The following is a 22,265-nucleotide window of genomic DNA, read 5'->3' on the forward strand; positions in this document are numbered from 1 at the left end:
TTCATCTCGGGATCCAGAACCTTATTCTTTCTGTTACAACACCATGTGGTTTTACATCTCGACAACGAGCCACTGGTGGAAGAAGGAGGAGATTGAATAACAAAGCCCGTTGAGAGCACGGAATCGAATGGCTTCGGAGAGCGGCGGAGGTGATGGAGTTCCCATCTTACACGCAACACGGACGGGGTGAGACCCGGGCACACGCTGCCTCTTCCTGCGGCCCTCGCAGAGCGGGCTGATTACGCATGCAGGACCCGACCGCAGCACGACGAAACTTACTTCCCCGTCTTTCATCAGATCGGCACTGAACTCCACGCCTGCAGACTCGTCGCCCTTCGGCTTTCTAGATTTGCCCTACGTGAGCAAAGCAGATCTGTGAAGCGCCAGAGAGAGCCAGGCACGCCAAGGGGAAACGGGGAGGGAGGAGGGCTGGCAGGCAGCGGGGCCCCCAGAGGAAGGGTAAGGCAGGGTCTGCAGGACGTCCCTGGCAGCCACAGCTTCAGATTTTTCAAAGCTTGCTCTGGCAGGACAAAAAGTCTCAGGATTTGCTTTTAGTTTTACATGTTTTGATATTTACAAGGTCAATGGCCCAAACTCCTGTCTCCTCCAGTTTGAGAATAAGCCGAATACTTGAATGTCCAGAGCAAAATGTTAATTAAAACGATATCAATTTAAATAGCACTAAAGGTCATGCTCCCCAGCAGACAGAACCCACCTTCCTGCTGGTTGAAAACCCCAGAGCAAGAAGCTACAGCAGCAGTTCTAGTGTTTCCCTTCATCCTCCCATGCACAGGGGGGTATTTCAGAGTTTGGGCGGTGCTACGCAAAGCTTTGAAGAAGCGTTGTTTCTGAGTAGGCTGGTATGAAGTTGATGGTTCTGCCTCCTCAGCAGCACCTTGTGCATTTTCTTAAGGTCTGACAGGTCCGTTTGGTAGAAAATTAAGCTTAAATTCAGCCAGAAAACAGATGGTAACAGTAATGGAAAAAGGAGAGAAGTGGAAAGAGTATAGCTGCCTCTAATTGAAGCAATGGAGTAGAAGGGCGAGCTCAGCAAAAGCTCTTACCTGTGAGGTCTCCATGTGCTGCAGTAAAACTGACTGTCTCACCAATGTGAACTTGCACAGCTCATCACAGGGGTCATACAACCTACCTCACATGCATGACATGCCACCCCCAGGCAAGGTCCCTGCTAATCCGAGTGCGATATCTGCAAGCACCAACCTGCTTCACACTGACGGATCTGTCCTTGCTTTAACTCATGTTATAACTATACATATGCAACAGCATTTACCACGTGTGCAGGCCACTGTTGTGAGGATTCTAATATGAGCTTTGAAAAGCATTCATGAGAGAGATCCTCCGAGCAGGCCACTGTGGAATGAACAGTGATGCAGGAGTCCTGTTCAATGGAAATTCCAGTTCATGCACACATGCTTATGGACCGCGGAGCTCCGTGCTTGTCCAGAGTGGAGCGTTCTAGCGAATGGGTGGGCAAGGCTGGAGAGATGGGAATACCTTGTCGGCTTTGGTCCACACCACTGTGGGCGCAGGGTCCCCAGAGATAGGCACGTCCAGGCGCAGCTTGTTCCCCGCCACCACGATGATAGTGGTTTCTGGGAGGTGGCCCACGCAATCCAGGTGGATTTTAGGCGGATCTGCAAAGCAGCAACCATGAAAAATGACGGCACGTCTGCGATATCCTCTGGATTGCCCCAGAGGAGTGATCGGCTGAGCTTTGCTCTGCACCAGTGAGATTGGGGTGCTGCCCCCTCAGTGTTGACGGTGCGTGGGGCTCACAACATAGACAACGGCACATGTGACACCCTGAACAAAGGGGCAATATGATGTCACAGGGTCGAGCCTGCCTGGGTCATTAGCTGATTAGTTGGCATTATCTGGGCAGAACTCTCTCGGCTCTCAACAGAACAGTCACCCTTGACCGTGTGGGCACCTGAAGGCTCGCAGTTGTGTCATTTTGGGAGGCACCTCTCTTCCAATCTGGACTGTACCTCAGAGGGGAACATCTGAACTTCCTTCTTTCCATGTTTCTCTCCGCTGTGAACTGAGGTGTACAGGAATGAAGCCTGATTCCCAATTGTGTGGGTATATAGCAAGAACAGGAGACACATCTTTACCCAAAGGGTGGTGGGTGTGTGGAACAAGATACCTAGTCATGTGGTTGAAGCCGATACCTTGGCTTCATTCATGTAGTAGCTTGATGAAGTCCTGGACTTACTACTAATGACCAAGATAGGCTAGATGGGCTGAATTGCCTCTACTCAATCATAACCTCTTATATACAAATAGGAAATATTACAAAGTTTTAAAAAATAAAGAATATTATCAGTACACAGGTGAAGAACAGTGTACAGTAATTAGTCCCCATCGCCTGCTACAAGGATCACAGCCATCAAAGGAACCGATTGACCAGTTTGGAAAGTTTAACATCTTACCTTGTCTGGGAACATAGTCAATCTTGACCTCTGAAAAACAGAGAAAAAATACAAAATATTGAGTATACTGTACATACTTAATAGGATCTTAAAAATATGGAATAAGAGAAAACTTAGACCATACTGTATATGCTCTGAATATTAAAAATTAGCTCTGAAAATGTAAAGGTTAAATTGCTCACTGAGTTACAACAGTCTATAATGCACACAGTTGAGGTGGAACTGATAACAATGGCCCCAGTACCTAGGAAGTTCAGTTTGGCAGAAAGATTGAAGGCATATCCCTCTGGCACAAACGTGTAGTCTCCTTCATCCTCGGGCTTCACGTCATCTATCGTGAGCTTGTGGATCCTAACAGGGAAACAAAGGGGAGGAGTCAAGAGGGGCGGGGGGAGGAGTCAAGATACTTCGTGGGTGGGGCAAGAGGAGGGGTCTAGACGCTCCGTGGGACAGCAGTGGGAGGGGCAAAGACCTCCCCAGGGAAGCAAGGGGAGGGGTCGATACTTTATAGGGAGGCAAGGGGAGTGGTCAAGATATTTAGATATGGGGTGGGTGAGCCTATTGTTTTACTTGGCTTCTTTGCTGCCTGAGTAGTCTGTGGGTGTCAATCTAATCACTGACTCTAAGGGGTTCCATTAATCAATGGAAAAGAGGTGGCAAGGGATTCTTAAACCAGAATACGAAGGGGCACTGGACCAGAGTCGAGGTGCAGGTGTGAATCTGGGCATGTGTGTCGAGGCAGCTGCCCCACACAGACCAGCTACGAGCATCAAGCCAAAGGGTCTGCATCCCACTGCGGAGGGGTTCCAATGATCTTGAGAATCCTAGGGAACTGAGATCCCTGTCACCCTGTCACCCTGTATCCTCAGCTATCGGACCTCTTACACATGCATTTGCTGAAAGAGATGGCAATTAGGTTTTCAATGCACTTCTCAAAAGGTTCCGCGTGGACAGATCTGCTCTCCATACTGATCCTTTTCTAAGCCCTCCCAGCACGTGGCTCCATCCCTCAGCCACTCACCTTCCGATGTGCGTGATGTGGATCCGCTGGTCGGCGGTCACCTCCACCCCATTCTTGTACCAGATACCCTTGACATTCTCGTCGGACACCTCGCACTTAAACACTGCCTGGTCCTTGGCCTTAACCGTCAGGTCCGCGATGTTCTGGTACACCTCCAGCTCTTTCTCTGGCGGTCAGAGGGGGAGAAAACAGAACCGCTCTCACCGGGCTCTCTGAGATAATCTCCCATTGCCTGCGCACTGCAGTACTGTCCAGTCATCTTTTTTTTTTTGCACTGCTTTAGTGCATTAGATTAAAAAGGCAAAAAAAAACCTGCCTCAGTCTTCACTACACGTCATGGATAGTTTCCTAATCACCCAAAAGCAACAGTGGCCTGTTTTGATTCCAAATGGGCCTTGACATCCTACAGTGCAGCAGAAGACTGCACCTCCTGGGGACACACCTTCTGGGCATCAGGCTATACAGGGAGGGGGAGCAGGAGAGGTGATTCATTTCAACTCGGCATCACCTTTAGCCCAGCAGACACTAATTGGTGATTTGCCCTTTGCTTATTGTTCCAACTATACTAACCTTGGCAGCAGTCAGTAAGCTGTGTAGCATGATGCAAAGACTCTGCCATCATATGCTGCCATCTCCACCCCACCCTCGCCCTCCCCCCCATTTTTATTCATTGTGGATTAAGAACTGTTTATGGGCTGTAACGCACAATGGTATGCGGACTGCGAGAATGTGCAGGGTGTTACTCTTCAAAGTTTATGGGGAAATTCAGTCCCCAGGAGGCCTTTAACACAGACAGCAAAATAACACAGAAGGAGCAGGAGGCAGGGAGAACGGGGGGCCCTGCCAAGCGGGCTGTGTCTCGAAGAAAATGTATCAGCCGTTTCTTCTAACTATAGCTGGCATCTCAGCTGTGTTAGAGCAATAACCTTGACACAATGACAGGAATCGCAGGGATCGGGTTTCAGGAAGGGAGAAAGCTGTGTGGACTGGGTACCTAGCCCTCCACATTTAATTGCTGCTCCTGAGGTATTAAACCAAGAAGCAGTATTGCAAAAATAAAGCATTTATGAGGAATATTCCATGAAATCCCTGTATATTCTATGAAGAAACATTTATACACTGTATTTTGTAGTAAATCATTAGGTTCCATATTTTATTTATTTAAAAATATCTTTCAGTTACTTTGTCGTCTGTGCGCTTTGCAAAAAAAAATAATCTGTGAATCCTTTGCATCTCACACAATTATATAGTGCCCACTGGACATTCTCGTCTATCTGTGTGGAGTCTGCGCGTTCCCCCCCCGTTCCCCCTGTTCTTGCAGCTGTCCTCTGGGCCTTCCTCCTCACACCTCCCAAAGCCACAGAAGATGCGCCCCGTCGGATTGACCCTTCACCCCCCTTGAAGAGGGAGGGTGGGACCCCACTTTATTCTTCTGCACTGTCAAGAGGGGCTTCAGCGCTCCCCTGCCCTACGATGTGATGCGTGAGACGTCCGCCTGCAGGCACACACCGAACTCAAGGTACTTTACACACAGAACACAAACCTATTAAACCTTGCGATAAGCCTCTTTGATCAACAGGAGGCCCGCGTCTGTTTTAATGCCAAAGCACAATGGAAATATTTTCAGCTCCCCTGGGTGGGGCGCACCTACCCTGCACCATCAGCTCAGCCACAGATTCCCCTCCATTAGTCTTGGCCCTGTAGTGGCCGATGTCTTCCTTGGTGGCCTCGTTGATGATCAGGAAGTGCTTCCTCCCGTCCTTCTTGAACCGGTACTTGAAGGTCTCCTCGCGGGTCAGCTCCACCCCATCCTTCTCCCTGCCATGACAAGAAAGTCCCGTCACCCCTGCCCCCAGGATCTCACACAGACGCCACCTGAATGCCCCCTGGCGGGGGGGGGATGTCTGGGCAGAGGGGTGGTGTCACGTGGAGCTGGAGACGCCTGGCCCGGGGAACTCTGGGATACGTATTTGAAAGTAGTACTGCACTCCTGGCTGGGCCTGTTATCCGGAATGACGGCATGAAAGTCAAATCCAATCCTCTTCCGAACGTTTTCCAAATGCTGCCATGAGATGAAAGGACCCCACCACCACTGCCTTTTCAGCGATTAAAACACATTAATAATGAAGTAGTTCAGGTGGGGAGTTGTGTCAGCATGCGTAGGCTGCAAAGGAACAAGTAATAGGTTTATTCCATGCTGAAAAGAGAAGAAAGAAAACACAACGTTTCGGAAACTTGTTTTCTCTCTTCTCTTTTCAGCATGGAATAACTCTATTGCTTGCTCCTTTTAATGATGACGTTCTGCTCAGAAAGGACAGCAACCAAAAGCTGTTTTAAAAGCTAGGCTGACCTTCTGGCAGATAAGAACCCACCACAGGCAAAAAATAGAATGAATCCGCAACAGCCTGAATTAGGGAGGTGTCTGAGAGCCAAAGAAGTCAAGAAACACAGGTGCCATCTACAGGACATTATAGGAATGTGCACTTTATTTGGGAAAACAAACTGCCCAAGGGACTTGGGGACACTACTTCGCTCGTGTTTTCTGTAACTTGAACAGAGTTAAACTTGAAATCGTTTCCATCCTCTGGGATTTTCTTTCCTGATAACAGTCAGACACTGTTAATTCATCGTGCTGGGTCTGTTACATTTGCCGAGGCCTGGCTCCCGAATGAAACTTAAAGCAAAGTTTACGGGCAGGAAACTTAAAGCAAAACCGGTCACACGTTTTTCTCAGGTTGATCTCACCTTATCTCCCAGTTTACGTTCTCCTGGATTTTCTTGAAAACAAAGCACATCCGGTCAAAAGCAAAGGGAGTGATCAGAATGTGAATAAAAAGTTCCATTACTGATAAAACGCTATCAAAACGAAATCATGTAGCAACAGTTAAATAGCTTGAATGCGTTACAAGATGTCAGAAAAGCCACAGGGTGGCACAGGGGCATGGTCATTAGCCTTGCCGCCTTGCAGAGCTGTGGCCCTGGGTTTGATTCCAAAGGTACTGTCTGTGTGGAGTCTGTATGTTCTCCTTGTGTTCATGTCGGGTTCCTCCAGCTGCACTGGTTTCTTCACACAGTCCAGAAGCATGCTGGTAGGTTAAGAGGCCTCTGGGAAAACTGGCCCTGGCGTTAGTGCGTCTGTGTGTGTCTGCCCTGCGATGGACTGGCCGTCCCATCCAGAGTGTACCCCGCCTTGCGCCTGTTGCTTGCCGGGACAGACTCTGGCTCCCCCACAACACACGACACACGACTTGATAAAGAGTTTCGAAAACGGATGAATGGACGAAAAGAAATGTACTGTATTCCTCCGGCATGTGTTTATCTGCCCTCCAGCTCCCCTTCCGAACAGGAAGATTCTACATTCCCAGTTGTTTTTTTTTGTCCCAACGTACCATTTCACATGGGCTCCCTCCTCAGACACCTCGCACTCAAACTCCACCCTGTCGCCCTTCATCGCCATTTGGTCCTCCAGGGGGCGCACTATGAGAACTGGGGGCTCTGGGAGGGAGAGGGGGGAAAAAAGCTTCACACCTGAACAACAACAGCCTTCACCTGCCACCTTAAAAACTGTCTGAGCATCTCTCCTTGACAGTCCATGTATCTTTTCACAGTACCCATTGCCGTCCACTAACTATAACCTTGAGTGTTACACAAACCAGAAGCCTGGTTTAGGGTTTGGGTCAGAAACATGTCTGCCTAACCAAAAATATGTACTGCTTAATTCATTTCATATAAAGTACACAGGCTACAGGCAGCTTAAATACTGTATTTGGCAAGATCTGCTTGCTTTTGCTGAGCTCTGTCCTAGAGCTTGCTTTGGCTAATATTTCTGGGTTTTTTTGCAGACCAGTTAGCATTCAGCTCCTGGTAAGACTGATAAAGACACACTGACATCAAGGTCGTCACTAAACATTAGTGAACCCTTGTTCCATCGGCTACTGAATTTCAAGAACTTGTGTCTTTTAAAGACTTTGTCGTGGCTGATCAGTTCGTTCACCATGATGTAATAGACTAATTTTTGAGGGGTTCAAAAAGTCGCACCCTTGACGAAGAGCTCGGTGACGCATTTCTCGTCTCCGATGACGCACGCGTAGGCAGCGTCGTCCGCCAGCGAGCAGTGGTTGATGGTGAGAATCCGCTTGTTACCGATGTTTTCGAAGATGTACCTGTTGGACCGACAGAAGGGGAGATTTGACCAGACTAATCGTTGCTACTCACCTTCGAACAAAAAATCTTCCAGCGAGTCACGCTTGCAGTTGAAACCAGCTCTTTTTTTTAAAGTCAAATAACGTTTTCCCGTGTTGAAATGTTAAATCATTTCTGTCTGTTGCATCCAAAAATGTTGCGCAAACATGACAAATTCTAGCATTTTTACATAACCTCTTTTCCAGAGATGGGAGCGGCGTATATTATTATTAACACAATGGATTCACACCTTAAAAAGATTCCAATACATTGAAAACTGAGGCCTCGCCATGAAAATAATCATTTCTGATGGTAAGTGTTCATTTTCTTTCGGCAGCGATGTATTACTCCAACTGGAATGTCTCGCTTGGGCTGACTGGTCTGACTGGTTTCCCTGCCTGGTCAGCTCTGCTGTGTGTCTCACGGGGTGTCAGACAGACACCGCCCGAGTGGGACATGTTCAGCGCAGTCCGTTTTGAAATCCTCCCAGTTTGCTGCTTTCATCGAAGCGCCTTTCACACGTTGGCATATCTCGAGGAAAGTTCAGTATCGTGTTCTCATAATCACCCCTAAACCCAAACAATAACATCTGGCTTTTTCTCAGTAAAAAAAAAGATCTCCGCAATCAATACCACAGCAGAAAAATGTCAGCGCACACACAAATAGCAAATAAAATGCTCCCTACTTGCTGTGGATGGAAGTCCCATAGTCCAGCGTGGCACCATCGGATTGTTTTTCAAACATTAACGGGTTGAACAGGAAGAAGAAAAGAAAAGCCGTTAGAACAGGTGGAGATGCAAGGAAGAATTGAACGATGCCACGTGTGAACGAAAATTCACCCCTCTGTCTCCTACCTGCCGGTGGGGTGAATTTCCTGGCCATTCTTCAGCCACTTCACCTCTGCGTCGGGGTTGGCCACTTCGGTGACCAATTTGATCTTGTGACCCTTCTCCACTTGGTACGCGGGGTCCAGTTTCTTCAGGAAAGCTGCAATGTCAACGAGCAGTGACAGCTATTATTTTTGCAGACCTAGAGTACCTGCTGCATACTGTATATATGTTAAAATGAAGCCAGAGAGAAAGAGAGGGGAGACTGATGAACGAGAAGGTGCAGAGGTCGGGGGCGAGCACTGGAGGTCTAGAGCCTGTGAATGAGACAGTGGAACCTCAGCTTGTCTCTGTTAGCGGACTCAACAGGACAATTTCGGGGGCATGAAACAGGAATCAAATTGGCAGGGCACAATTTAATAGCTGCGGTAATTTCTTCAGGTCATAACTTTTTTTGGGGGTAACTGCGGTTTACCAAAAATAAAGGGCAACTATTTCACACTGGCAACATACTACATGTGAACTACATGTGAACTACATCTGAAAAGGGCCATATTATCCAGTAGGATAGTAGGCCCTGTGCCTAGAGCCTATGAAAAAATGACCGTGTGCTTTTATTAGCTTTAACAAAGATCCTTTTCTATATACAGTATATTTATTGTACTGTAAACTGTATATAGCAGGGATATGCTGTTTGAAAAATCTTCAGGATAATTGTGATCACTCATCTGCCCTTATAAATTGATACACCCGCAGAAATGCAGTCACCAAAGGGCCTGGAAAGATCTTAACCCAGCCATGCATGCAAATGGTTAAGGAATCGATCTCCTAGTGGTGGAAGAAGAAAAGAAGAAAGGGAATGTCTTCCAGACAGCTGGGCTGACACACGCCGGGACCGGTACTGCTCAAAGTGCCGAGGTGCCAAACGTGTCGGCCTCATCATGTCCAGGCTCGGCGCCGGTTCCAACCCGGAAAACCCACCGGCGCTCTTCTTCTCCTCCTTCTTCATCTTCTTCAGCCTCTTCAGCATGCCCCGCAGGTCCGTGATGCCGTACTGGAAAGCGATCTTCTCGTACTCGGTAGGCGGCGCCTTGCGCAAGATGTCCCAGACGTCGATCTCGGGCTGCGCGTTCACCTGGACTGCTCTGGGGGAGAGGAGACACCGGTCCCTGAGTCAGCTCACTGCCTGCTGCAGGTCAGGAAAGCGCAAGTCATCTCATCATCTACACACATTTCGTTTTGGAACTGCATCTGTCACACGGATTAAAAACTGGATTGTAAATTCAGGTTACATTCCTTGTGGACAAATAGGGCAAATTGAAAAGTACAACTACAGCAGTTTTAAATAAAAACTGAGATACACCGCAGATTTACTATGATATGCAGAGAATGACACATGACAGCATGGAAAACAGTATTTCCGGCATACAGCGTCAATGGACTCTTTCTGTAAGAAACTGATGTGTCGTATAGACAGGACACAAGTCTGTGTAGTTACACATTTATTACATCCTTACAAATATTTTTATTTTCTGCTTTAGAACAGGAGAAACCTGTAAGGCCTGTGTTAGTTATATCTGAATGACATAAGAACACTTAACACATGATGCACAGCCCCTCTAAAATGACTACCTACTGCACTGGTTGTCTTTGGACTGTAATAACTAAGAGGTACTATTCGAACCTCACTAGCAAATATTAGATACTCACTTAGCAAAAACGTATAACATCTGTGGTTTACCTGTCCTCCAATGTTACTAAATCCCTGGGTTACCATATATGTACAGCTAAAGGTGTTAGATGACCAAAAAGCTTTTTAAAACAAGTCCTTGAGATTTTGAAATGAAGCACGAATTGAACTCGTTTCAGGGCAAAACTGAAAAGCATTCGGCAGAATCTTATAAAGCTAAGCCAGGCCAGACCGAAACAGAGAACATTATTTAAAGCACACTGAGCAAGGCGAAACAAAGAACATTTTCTTACCGGTTTGAGGCTTTTAAAAAACTGCTGCGCTCAAGACAGACGCAGAAGGCAGCCAGCATCCACGGCAAAACAAATCAGAAGCTGTTAATGCACGCACTCCCATCTCTGCACCAAACAGGCCACACTTTACAGTTCACCAGATACATGTATGTCCAAGCACTGACAGTCATGCTGCATGCTCTGAAACATGCAGTGCGCATGCAGGGCAGGATCATGTCATACATCTCTCCTGGGAGAAATACATCTCCAATTAGGAGATGCACTTGGCAGTGCCTTTCAAACATCTCCACCACGTGCCTGAACTAATCATCTCACTGGAAAAGCAACATGGCAGAAGAGTGGAAAAACAGGAATGTAAACTGGCCCCTGCCCATTACCAACAGACCACAAGATGGCAACAGTCCATAAAGCCTGTAAAGGCATGTTGTGTGATTGATCGATCCCCAGCTCACATTTTCCCCAGAAACAGGGAAGAGAGAGCAACAGTCCAGCTGTAGTTCGGGACTTGAGGGGGCACCTGGCTGCAAACAGGAGGTGATGAGAGTTGTGCTCTGAGGAGATAGTGGAGTCCTGAAAGAGGATCCTGCATGAGCAGTCTGGCACAGTGGTTGGGAGCCTGGATTTGTCACTTGGAGCACAGGTGTGACACCATCTCTGTGTCCTTGAGCTGCTTACTGTATATCATGTAGGCTGCCCTGGTAAAGCTGTACCAATGGGTAAATCAAGGTTTGGTCTCAGCTGACTTAGCCTGATAAATATCCATCCAGCAGTTTTCCATCTACTTAGTCCAATTGGAGCTGGAGCCTGTCCCAGCAAGAAATGGGCATGAGGTGGGACACACAGACACAGATTCACTCACAACAGGGCTGATTTTCCCAGAAGAGGCCACTTAAGAGACCTACCAGAAGGTCTGTGGACTGTGGAAGGAAACCCACCCAAACTGGGGGAGAACATACAAACTCCACACAGACAGCACCCCAGGTCCGGAGTCGAACCCAGTGCCCCAGTGCTGTGAGGCAGCAGTGCTGAACACTTAATCACCCACAGCCCCCTCATTAAGAAGGAACTCTTTATTATCCTTTAATCCTTTTTTCATTCTGGTTCCTGGCCATGAAGAGGGTGCTGCATCTTTAGTTAAGAGCATCCTAATCATTCCATTATTGTTTATCTATAATTATTTTAAAACACTACAATAGATTTGAGAAAACTAAAAAAAATCTATGAAACCTTGTGTCTGCATCACGGTGCAGTGTGTGCAGGCCTGGACCAGCGTGGTTGAAGATGTTTGAAGTGTTACACCTACTATAAAAGGTCCTGTAGATGCACCTCACAATCGGTTGTAGTTCAAAAGCACTTTTCGACTTCCTGTGTGATTGCTCACTGCATGCTCTGGAAAGGGCGTCTTGCGGCTTCAGGGGCCAGTGTCTGTGTGGTGACGGGCCGTTTTATCCGAGTGTTAACGGTGTCGAAAGCTGACACCTCAACAGTACAACACCATCCTCTGGTTAGCTTATCGCAGAGAGGATCAGGTAAAACCAAACCTCCAATTGTGCCAGCCCTTGAGCTTTAATACATTGCCTTATGGTGTCTAGACATGGTTCTTTAAACAACAGTACAAGAACAGGGGTCCAGGAATGGTGAGCTGCAGAGCTGGCAGACTGGTGAGACTGGTGAGATGGGTTACAGGGGCAAATCACAGGACCTGTACCAGAAAATCCAGTGTATATGTCCTATTCACTGATAATACGCACACTTTAGTCAGGGACTGCAGCTGCTGCAGCTGGTTCTTTATAGTGCGAAACCTATCAGTTCTGGGCGGCTTGGTGGTGGAGTGGTAAGTACTGGGGCCCTGGGCTCCTTTCCTGGAGGGCTGTCCGTGTGGAGTCTGCATGTCCACACCGGGCTTGTGTGGGTCTCATCCCACAGCCCAAAGGCATGCTGGTAGGCAAACCGGCTGTGGTGTGAACGTGCCTGTGTCTGTGTGTGCCCTGCGGTGGACTGGCATTCTGTCCAGGAAGTATCCTGGCGTACACCCGTTGCCTGCTGGGATAGGCTCTGGCTCTCCCGTGCCCCTGAATTAGCTAAAGTGGTTAAAAAATGAATGGAAGGATCTGTAAATTCCTCACCAATCCTGAAATGAGAAGCTGTTACAGGTACCAATTTCAACATGGTCGGTGTTGTTACAGGACTTATTTTCTGATGAATTATTACATTTGTTTGTTGTCCTCTTCCTGTGGGCACTCCACACAAGAGTCTGGCTTCATATAGTCCAAGTCACAGGTTTTTCTACATTATGTCCGTCTTATAAATGTGTAGGATTGGCATGTTATGCTAATTTAAAAAAATAATAGGACAGAGGTAGCCTTTGACTCCGGTTCCAAAAATAATAAAATTGCCATTGATTTAACAGTCACGAACAGACAGTTAATAGAGCCATTGCTTACTAGAAACAAACTCCTTATCAGTTACCACAACGCTGAGCTTTAATGCCATTTGAAGGTTATTTTAAAAGTCATATCAGACATGTCAGACCTATTTCAAAATTTCTCCTTTTTTCTGAGAGCTTGGAATTCAGACAAGACAGTATGTAACAAGGAAGAAAGGAACTTTGCACCGTTTCTTTGGGTGAGCCTCACTGAGAATGTCAGAGTCTGAATATCTGTTTGCAAAATATTAAAATATCCTACTGTCATTCTCCAGGAGAAAAGATCACATGCAGTGTAATCTAACAATGATGTACCCAGAGAGAACATACATGTGTTTTTCTATTACTGCCAATGGTTGTGACGAGGTACAAACACGGTATCGTTGACACTACCACTCTCTCGGTACTCTTGAGCAAGTGCATGCTGGGGGAAACAGTGGCTCAGGGCACACAGGGGGTGAGCGATACGATAGCGCCTCCAGAAAAGAAAGCGGACAGCAGTGGGAATGTCAAGCTAATGTAAAGTCTAGGAGGTCAGAGATCCACGAGGAGCAAAAGTGAGCTCATGGCCCTCTTTTGAAACTTGGGAATGTTCTAATAAGAACATTCAACTGGAAATGAAGGTGACTGTAAGGCGGTTTCTGTAATCATTCAGTGCAGTGCTTTGTGTATACAAGTTGTTAGGGGAGTGGGGGACATGCAGTTTCCCTGCTGATGGACTCCGCTAGCAGAATCTGTATGTTATTCTGTACCTATATAGTGGTAGGAGTTGTGAACTCCTGCTGAATCCACATGCTAAACTCGAACCCTCACACTTGCTTTAGCACAGATGCTTCTCCCTCTCTGTCTTAAACTCCCATCTTCTGTACCAAACTCCCTGATAAGGAAGGAATGTTTTAATTGCTCTCTGAGTCCTTGAGTTTCTTCAGAAAGTACCTCAAAGACAGGAGGGGGAGGGCATAGAGAAAAATATATATAAGCCATGTCGAGGCATATCCCCTCTGAGCAATACATCAATAAGCCTCAAATGTGTTGCTCCTTGAATGCATACAATAAAGCTTGGCTTGACGAATGGACACTACAGGCTCAAATCTCTTGGTTTCTACACTGCCATGCTGTCAAAGCCGATATCCTGGCTTCTTTCAAGAAACAGCTGGAAGAGATGCTCAGATCTGTTAACTACCAGCAACCGGAGGGCCTAAATGGGCCTGACAGCCTCCTCCTGTAGGAGTCGCCTCTTATGTTCCCGAGAGGAGTGACTCCAACCCAGTTGGGTTCATTCCAGAGCCGGGTTTTAGTAGCGGCACTCAGCCCATGCCATGCAGACTCCCCGTTAGTGTGTTGTTGTGAAGTGAAGAGATCTGGAGTTCTTACTCTCTGGAGGGGTGAAAGGTCCAGCCGAGGAGGGAGAAAGGACACCGGCCCACAGGAGAGATCAGCATGAGAAAAGACAAGCCATAAAAAAGTATTTAATAATGCAATCGGAGGAACATACACTGTAATTGAGAAAATGAGGCTCTCAGAGGTCAGATTTATAGAAATGTCTGTATAACGCAAATCATGTGTTGTATATATATTTAAATATCAAAAGAAAGACGGATATAGTTCCAGTATAATTTATTGCTATTTCATACAGTACTGCTTTTTTCACCCTCATCTGTTGCCCTCTCCTGGTAATGTTTAGGACATGAAGCAAGGAATATCCTTTTAAATGCAAAATAAGTAATTGCTATATCATCACTCTGAGGTTATGAAATTATGCTGGTATTTCTTAGTTAATTTTGTGAACATATCCTTCTTTCGTGTGATCAGCAAGGCCAACCTCCTCTTCATGTGGGTGAAGGTTCTCGCTGCTTTCCTAAGCATTTAGGAAGTGTGTCTGTTCTCCCAGCCTAGCATGAAAGAAGCCCTGCACTCACCTCTTCTTCAGCAAAGCGCTAAAATCAAGTTCCCCTGCTTCCTCTCCTCCATCGCAGCTACTGTGGAGAAACATCAGAGTGGCCACACTGTTAGGCTCCTAGAAACACCCTACTGCACTGCCGCCCTGCTCTGTCCCTCAGAAGGACCACCAACTCACTGCGCAGGACTCGGGCGATTAAATGTGACCCCGATCGACCTCTCTGCTACTTGATTTCTCTACATTCGTGGAAATATACACATTAGCCTCTGATCCGTTCAGATTTGACAGGGGTTTCGGTGTAGATCATACAGTTCACAGCTTACATGGCTTAGATTTTTTTTTCTCCCAAGACACAAGATGAAGGAACTAAGATACTAGAATGGAAAAATTAGTTGCCAATTTTCAAAAATGGATCGCCAAAGCAAAACAAAAAAAGTGACTAGGGCAGGAAAACCTTATTAAAAGCTCTCCCCTGGTACCAATCTTTAGTGGAAAAGGAAACTCACATCTCTGATACTCTGGTATGAATGTTACTTCATACAATTCATTCAAGATATACCTGGGCCTTCTGCAGCTTACACTGAATGCCATCTTTCTTAAAATCTGTTTAACCACAAGGTATATAACAGCACAGCAAGTTCATTACTAATACATGAAGCATATGAAAATAATGTGTTTTTATGATAATGATAAAAACAGTTGTGTGAAAGAGAACACGAGTGTTAGTGTTATGAAAAGTGAATGCAGAATACAAAAGAAAGACAATCAAACAAGTCACCAGCATAGGGACTTTAACTTTTTTCAGTGTTCTGCAGCTTTTAGAACTCCACTTCACTGGAGACAAACTACAAAGATCATGAACAGGGATTGTGTTAGAAGAAGTTTGTGTTAAAAGTCTTCATGTAAGGGACTGTACCAGTTCAGAATTGAAAGCACTTTTTGTATTTTCTAAAATGAAAGTCTTCATCACATGATTAGGGCGACCACATCCTTCTTTTAAAATTAAAACAGGGATTTTTTCTTTTTTTTTCCAAGGCGGAGGAAATGAAATCAGAGTCCCTTGGGGACGTTTCAGGTCTCTCCCTCACATGAAGATATTGGATACATGAGACTCTGTGTCTGAATTTGAAGATGTGTCACTGAGTTAAAGATGAAAGTGCTCTGTACTGAGGGCTGTGGATCTCGCTGGGAAAAAAAACAAAAGAAAAAATGCCAGAAAAACACCTACAAAGAGTAGCTGGAATGTTAGCAAGTATTTTTTGGTAAATTTCAAGGAATTACTGATAGTTTTACTATTTTGTTCCTAATAATTCATGTCATGCTTTTTTTTTCTAATTTACACAGTATTTGATCCTGTATTGCTTGAGCAGTGTCCAAAATACCCATTTCATGTTCAGAAAGAACCCCTCTGACATTGGCCTGACATAAATCTCTTATATATTCTTACACGGCGGAGATGATTACAGTTCTGCCACACTGTGCTGCTGTCTATTCGTATAAGACAGATTAATTAAATCATAATTAATAAAAAAAACACAAGCACAAATGGAAAAAAATGGCTGCTCTGAGCTGGTCTCAGAAACATTCTTACTGTAAAGGAAAAAAAAAAAACAGTTTCAGCAGAATGAAAGAACAATTCATTTAAAAAATACAATAATACTTCCATGGATTTAAGTGAAAGAATGCCTTGTTTAAAAACCTAATGCACACCAGGAAAAAAATGGCACCAATAACTGTACAAACTTTGAAACTGTTTCCAACTTTGCAGGGAGAAAAAGCCATCAGTAGTGAACAGATGAAAGTGCTTAGACGTGGAGAGGAGTGAATGGACTGGAGGAGACACAGGGCTTTTCTTTTAATCTCGAGTAATACAGCCCCAGCACGTGTCCACAGGCTCAAGGGGGCCTGTGCTCGCCGTGTGGCGCTGGGATTAAAAGAAAGTACGCTCTCTGCGAACTCCTGCAACCGGGTGATGCAATGAATACTTCGAAAGATCACACTGAGCCGTCCCAGAACCGGTTTTCACTGAAAGCCCCGATGTCTCGTCACATTCGGGGTTTTACAGTCAACCTGGAGCACATGTTCCGAGAGGGAGGGGGGGGCGTTTGTGCAGCTGGTCCCCCATCTCTGGAAAACAGGCAGCCGAGGGGCCGAGAAGAGACCGGAAAAGCCACTGTGCAACTTCTATTTGCATATCATTTTTTGCTACTGTCCTTGCTTTTTTTTCGGGTAAATAGATTATCATTAAACGTCGCCTGCAACGTTAAGCTAAAAAGAGGAACTATCTATTCTCGTGCTCCCCAGCCTGTGTTTTCAGGGGTGGGAGGGACGTAGGGCCATATTTGAAAAGACTGCAGCGCTTAGCTTGCTGTAGATTTTCTTCCCAGTTGTTGCTTTTGTTTTTAAACTGGAAACAAAGCTACGGATATTTTACAAAAATAACACATGAAGAAAAGCCAATAAAGTTAAACTTTTTTGGGGGACCGGGGTATCTCCAGAAATTTTGAGACGAGGACGAGTAGCACTTCTTTGTTTTTCCATTGAGAAAGCAAAGACGAAAACAGCAAGCCAGTGCTGGCCTCCCACAAGGCTGAAAAGTCTGCAAATATGGCCCAGGCTGTCCCACAAACATGATACTACCTTCCGCCTGGGCCACTCTTCCGTTTCCCTCCTGGTCCAATGCTCCTAGCAAATCGTAATTTCCACATAATTAATCGCAGCACAGGACACCGATTTGTCGTAAAGACAGCGAGCGCTCGAACAAAACAACAGTGCCACTTGCTCTTCGGTTTAAATGCATTTTGCTTCTCTAACCCTCGATTTCGGATTCCTGTTCCCACGACAGTGGCGCGTGAGCTTTGCTCTACTGTGTGAGGCTGTAGGTTCAGAACCGGCGGCTGCAGAATGTGAACTTACGTGCGTCGAAAAGCAGCTCTGATGTCCACTTCTTCAACAGCGCGGGCCTCTAGAGACAGAGCACAAGACGACAGCTTGAATGTCTCCACACAGAAGGAGCCCCAGTACAGCCCGAACTGATCGCAGGATACTAAGTGCCGTGAGGCAGTAGAGTTACCCACAGTGCCATCACGCTGCCCATCAAGAACAGCAGACCCTCAGATTATCTCCTTTAATGGATCACCTTGGGAGAGTACAAAGTGGGGATGAGAAATTACTTTTTACTCAGGAGGAATTTGAACCAGTAAGGATCAGAACTGGACATCCCAGATACAGCTCAGAGACCATGCAAAAACTTTGTTAGGGAGCACAAAGAAAAGTTGTGAGACTCACGACTTAAGTTAAGTTTACCCGAGCTGACAAAGTCTGGGGTCAAGTTGTGGCATAATCTTGTGTGGAATGAGCACGAGTGGCGGTGCTGAAACGTCGAGGGAGAATTTATTATTTGACTGACTTGGAGGGCAGGTGGCTGAAAAGGCACAGGCATGGCTGTGTTTGCGATGGGTTTAGAGACGGCTCCTGAGTGAAAGAGGGCATCGTCTTTTCAGCCGAGTCACAGCTCCTGGATTTCAAAATCAATGTGGTTCGCAGAAACAACAACAACAACAACAACAAGCGCTCCGCGGCACAGTGACTGCACGGCCTCTCCCCCCGAGTCAGGCTGGGACCCAAGAGGCGCGCGGGAGGCCGGTCTGCGAGGTCAAAGGCTACGCACCGTGCACGATGAGCTCAAAGTTGCAGCTGTCGAACTTGTCCCTGGACGAGACTTCGCATCGATACCCGCCGGCGTAGTTGGCCTTGGCCCCGATGATGTGCATCTCGAAGGTGTACACCTGAGGGACAGCGCCACGGTGAGCCACACCATCCTGCCTGTAACAGGGCTACGCCTTCCCAGCACAGCGCAAGGCTGCAGTAAACCCTCCATCCTCTGTCTCTGATCACCCGCTGCAATGCGGGGCTGCACTGAGTCTCTGCCTGCCCGGCACACAATGGGCAGACAGTGGGGGAACTCAGTGGACAGGACACTAGTCCATTGCAGCACCCATTCAATCAATACATTCCCTCCCACGTGCACGCAGGGGGACAATTCAGAGATGCCAATCAAGCCAGTCTATGGGAGGTGGTAAGAAACTGATGTAGCCATAGGAGGACTATGCAGACTCCACACAGAAGGAGCCCCAGTACAGCCCGAATTGATCGCAGGATACCAAGTGCCGTGAGGCAGTAGAGTTACCCACAGTGCCATCACGCTGCCCATCAAGAACAGCAGGCCCTCAGATTATCTCCTTTAATGGGTCACCTTGGGAGAGTACAAAGTGGGGATGAGAAATTACTTTTTACTCAGGAGGATTTAGAACCAGTAAGGATCAGAACTGGACATCCCAGATACAGCTCAGAGACCATGCAAACCCACTTAAGCGTTAGGGAATACAAAAAAGGTTGTGAGACTAACGGCTTAAATGATGTTTACCAGAGCTGACAAAGCCGAGCCTTGTATATAACGTTAAAAAAAAAAATTGAAAGCAATGAAGCTGTGATTTCACCCCCTATCAGCACTTGTGCCAGCTGGGAAGACTCATTTGATAAGCAGATGTTCAAAGGGACGGCACCACGCTCTGCCCCGCAGAATAGTGGGGATGTGGGACGCAGCAGAAACAGCCCTGACCTTCAAGTTCCTGTCGTAGACCTCCTTCAGCTGCAGGTGTTTGCCTGCTTTGCTGGCCAAGTCCATCCACTTCCCTTTAAACCACTTCACGGTGGGCTTCTTCAGCAGGTTGGCGGAGCCCACTTTGGCAGTGAACGTGATATTCTCACCTGTGCGCGCAGGTAACACAAGGCGTTAAAACAGGTCAGTTCCTTGATCGTCCTGAACATTTCATTTTAGTGTATGTGTTTGTGCTTAACAGAGTGTTTTGCTTTTAAGAGTTATCTGTCTCTGCAGCAAACTGAAATGGTTGCACTGTGATGACTAAACGTGATCTTCGCTGAAGGGAATGGAAGTCCTGCATTCAATCACTTCCAGCAAAATATCTAGGTTTTTGTTAAGTCAACTGTCACTTTGGATCTGAGGACGAGCATTCGATTGTTCAATTAACACATTCATTGTGTTAATTTAGGCTTAACTGGGGCATTTTAATCAGGCCTAACCTGTCCAAACTTTGTAATTGTTCTCAACTGTAAAGCATTTCAGCATAAAGCATAGAAGCAATTCAGTTAATGTATTCACTTATGTAAATAAGACAATATAAGATTAGATAAGATAATATAAATAAATCATTACAGAAGTACAAAAATGAGAAAGACCCTTTGATGATGCACTTGTACTGTTCCTGGCCATGAGTTAACCTTTAAGACATTTGGACAAGTTGAGCAGTTTTTCTCTTTGTAGGGTATGTTGCTCTAGAGTTTCACTAATTCAATTGCGAATGACCAATTGGCGGGTTTTGCATCCAACTCAAAGTACATTTTCCTTGATTTTCTTTTGGCTCGTAATGGGATGAAAATCGAACCAAGTCACAGGTCTGCTGGCGAAGACAGGGTCAGGCCAAACGAAGAACTACTTGTCCGGTTTATCCCCACCACTTCCTCGGAAAGCCAATGAAAATTCACCTGTCGCAGTCCGTGGGCTCCCCGATCGTTAACAGAAACTAACACAAAGATGTTTTCCGATTTGAAAATTAATCTCTTTTTAAGGACCTTTCAATTGGAATGAACGGAGAGTGTTTTTTTTCTCTCTCTCTTTCATTTCCTTGTGGCTGAAACAAAGCCTGGAAAAGAGATGACTAAGCCTTTCAGTTCTTTAAACTAAAAAAAAACCTGGCTCCCAGCAGGACAAGATGCACTTGATCAGTAGACAAAAATGAAGGGGCTGTCTCTAAATCACCGTCTTCCCCTCAGAACAGCAAGGATGATGTGCCTGGCTCTGCAGCTGAGGGTTCAGAGATGATCTTTCACTTACATTCTCTTTCTTGCCCCAGTTACTCAAAATATCCATTTGATGGAATATCAAATAATTGGCTAAATGTACTCTAGGAATACCCAAGAATGGATTGGCATTGAGGCCCTGATGTGAAAATGAGGAGCAAATGTCTCTCTGATCAGGTCACCTTTTTGTAACCGTGCTGATAGCGCTTTTATTTTTTTGCATGTGCACATCAGGGTCCAGGAGTCCCCTCTGAGCATATGAGATAGATCGTGGCTCTTTGCTCAGTTCTTCACTCCTCTGGGGAGCTCAGTGAGCCTTTCTGTTGCTCTGTTCATGCCCAAAGCTGCCCAGTATGTAAACGGGGCTGGATTTTGGTGCTCATAGGCCCTACGCGCTTTCAGTCCGAAATGTGCAAAAAGAGAGGTAAACGCCAATTGAATGATGTTGATGGACATGATGCACTTTAAACTATTCTAATGCTAAACCACATGATTGACGGAGCGAGTCGAGCAACCATCACTTCGATACTTCTAGTTTCTAGAACAGCTGCTAGACAACGTAGGATTATTGATCTGGAGCACTTAGAGTCGATCGCAAGCACGTTGTTTCAGCACGTTTTTTCGTTAATCACTAGTGTTTCCCTCCTTCGTAGGCGGGATCCTAATGGGAAACCTGGCACTGTCTGTCAAGCCAGATGGGCACTTGGTCCTTACCCACAGTCACCTCTCCACTCTGGGGCTTCTCAAGAAAGAGGCCGGTCAGATCCTGCCTTGTGTCAGGCTGCTGACTGTCCGGAAGAACTGAAGAGAGATTCAGAAAAGAGCAGAGGAGGATTACTGACAGCTGACCGGGGCAGAATGAAAACACAAGGCCAGTCCAGCTTTTTTTACAATGTTCCCCCAAGTTACTGACTCTTCTCCTGAACATCCTTGCCTTGAGAAGCTAGGGTTTCTATCACATCCAAAGCTCTAAAGCGGTAGAGAAAAAGATATCTTTAAGAGATGAGTTTTGCTTTCCCTTATATGACCCGAGAATGAGGACAACCTAAGTCTTGAATTATGTCTTTTACTTAAAAGGAAGATGCGGCTCAGTAAACAGGAGCAACTGTTTTTTTATTTGCTAACAGTAGGATGGTATAAGTGAAAGGGTTTCAGGGTGAAAAGCACGGTTTCTTAGCACTCCCTCTCCTTTCAAAGCCTTGTTTGACCTAAAATGTGCCTCCTGGAGGCTGGTCCTCACCCCACTTGTGCTCAACCTTTGACTCTGGCAGACTCTTGTGGAGAGCTTCTGACACACTGTACTAAATCAGTCCGGGGCGACATCATGGAACAAGCTGTCAATTGATGTCTTTTTGACTGCGCGCTGACAAACAGCAAACAGCTGCCCTAATCTAAACGAAAGGCTTCCAAGAAGATTTTAATGGAGCTGGGTACAGCAATCCTACGCCTAAATGGGCACACGCATCATGTTTTCTGTCTGATTTCCACATGCCAGTTTCATAGCTGTATGATAACTAAGGCAGCTTCACTGACAGTGAGGGTCTGGGACCTTGCTCTTTATTTGAATAACAGAGATCACTCCGGCTACCGAACA

At 46.2% G+C, this 22,265-nt stretch overlaps 1 protein-coding gene across 1 annotated transcript in view; it reads right to left on the minus strand.

Moving 5' to 3' along the window:
• The window catches only part of mybpc3 (myosin binding protein C3), a 49,022-nt gene that overhangs the window by 20,690 nt on the left and 6,067 nt on the right, over nucleotides 1-22,265 (minus strand). The window contains exons 4-19 of the mRNA XM_069181693.1: nucleotides 21,386-21,472; nucleotides 19,413-19,561; nucleotides 18,462-18,579; nucleotides 17,708-17,756; nucleotides 14,811-14,870; nucleotides 10,467-10,490; nucleotides 9,465-9,628; nucleotides 8,511-8,643; nucleotides 8,342-8,344; nucleotides 7,513-7,637; nucleotides 6,864-6,969; nucleotides 5,126-5,292; nucleotides 3,475-3,640; nucleotides 2,698-2,804; nucleotides 2,454-2,483; nucleotides 1,516-1,655 (exon numbers count right to left, since the gene is read on the minus strand). Of these exons, the coding sequence (XP_069037794.1) occupies nucleotides 1,516-1,655; nucleotides 2,454-2,483; nucleotides 2,698-2,804; nucleotides 3,475-3,640; nucleotides 5,126-5,292; nucleotides 6,864-6,969; nucleotides 7,513-7,637; nucleotides 8,342-8,344; nucleotides 8,511-8,643; nucleotides 9,465-9,628; nucleotides 10,467-10,490; nucleotides 14,811-14,870; nucleotides 17,708-17,756; nucleotides 18,462-18,579; nucleotides 19,413-19,561; nucleotides 21,386-21,472 (1,628 nt within the window). The remainder of the gene's footprint in view (nucleotides 1-1,515; nucleotides 1,656-2,453; nucleotides 2,484-2,697; nucleotides 2,805-3,474; nucleotides 3,641-5,125; nucleotides 5,293-6,863; nucleotides 6,970-7,512; nucleotides 7,638-8,341; nucleotides 8,345-8,510; nucleotides 8,644-9,464; nucleotides 9,629-10,466; nucleotides 10,491-14,810; nucleotides 14,871-17,707; nucleotides 17,757-18,461; nucleotides 18,580-19,412; nucleotides 19,562-21,385; nucleotides 21,473-22,265) is intronic.

The sequence above is a fragment of the Lepisosteus oculatus genome, chromosome 21 (genome assembly GCF_040954835.1).
Source record: "Lepisosteus oculatus isolate fLepOcu1 chromosome 21, fLepOcu1.hap2, whole genome shotgun sequence".
Taxonomy (NCBI): Eukaryota; Metazoa; Chordata; class Actinopteri; order Semionotiformes; family Lepisosteidae; genus Lepisosteus; species Lepisosteus oculatus.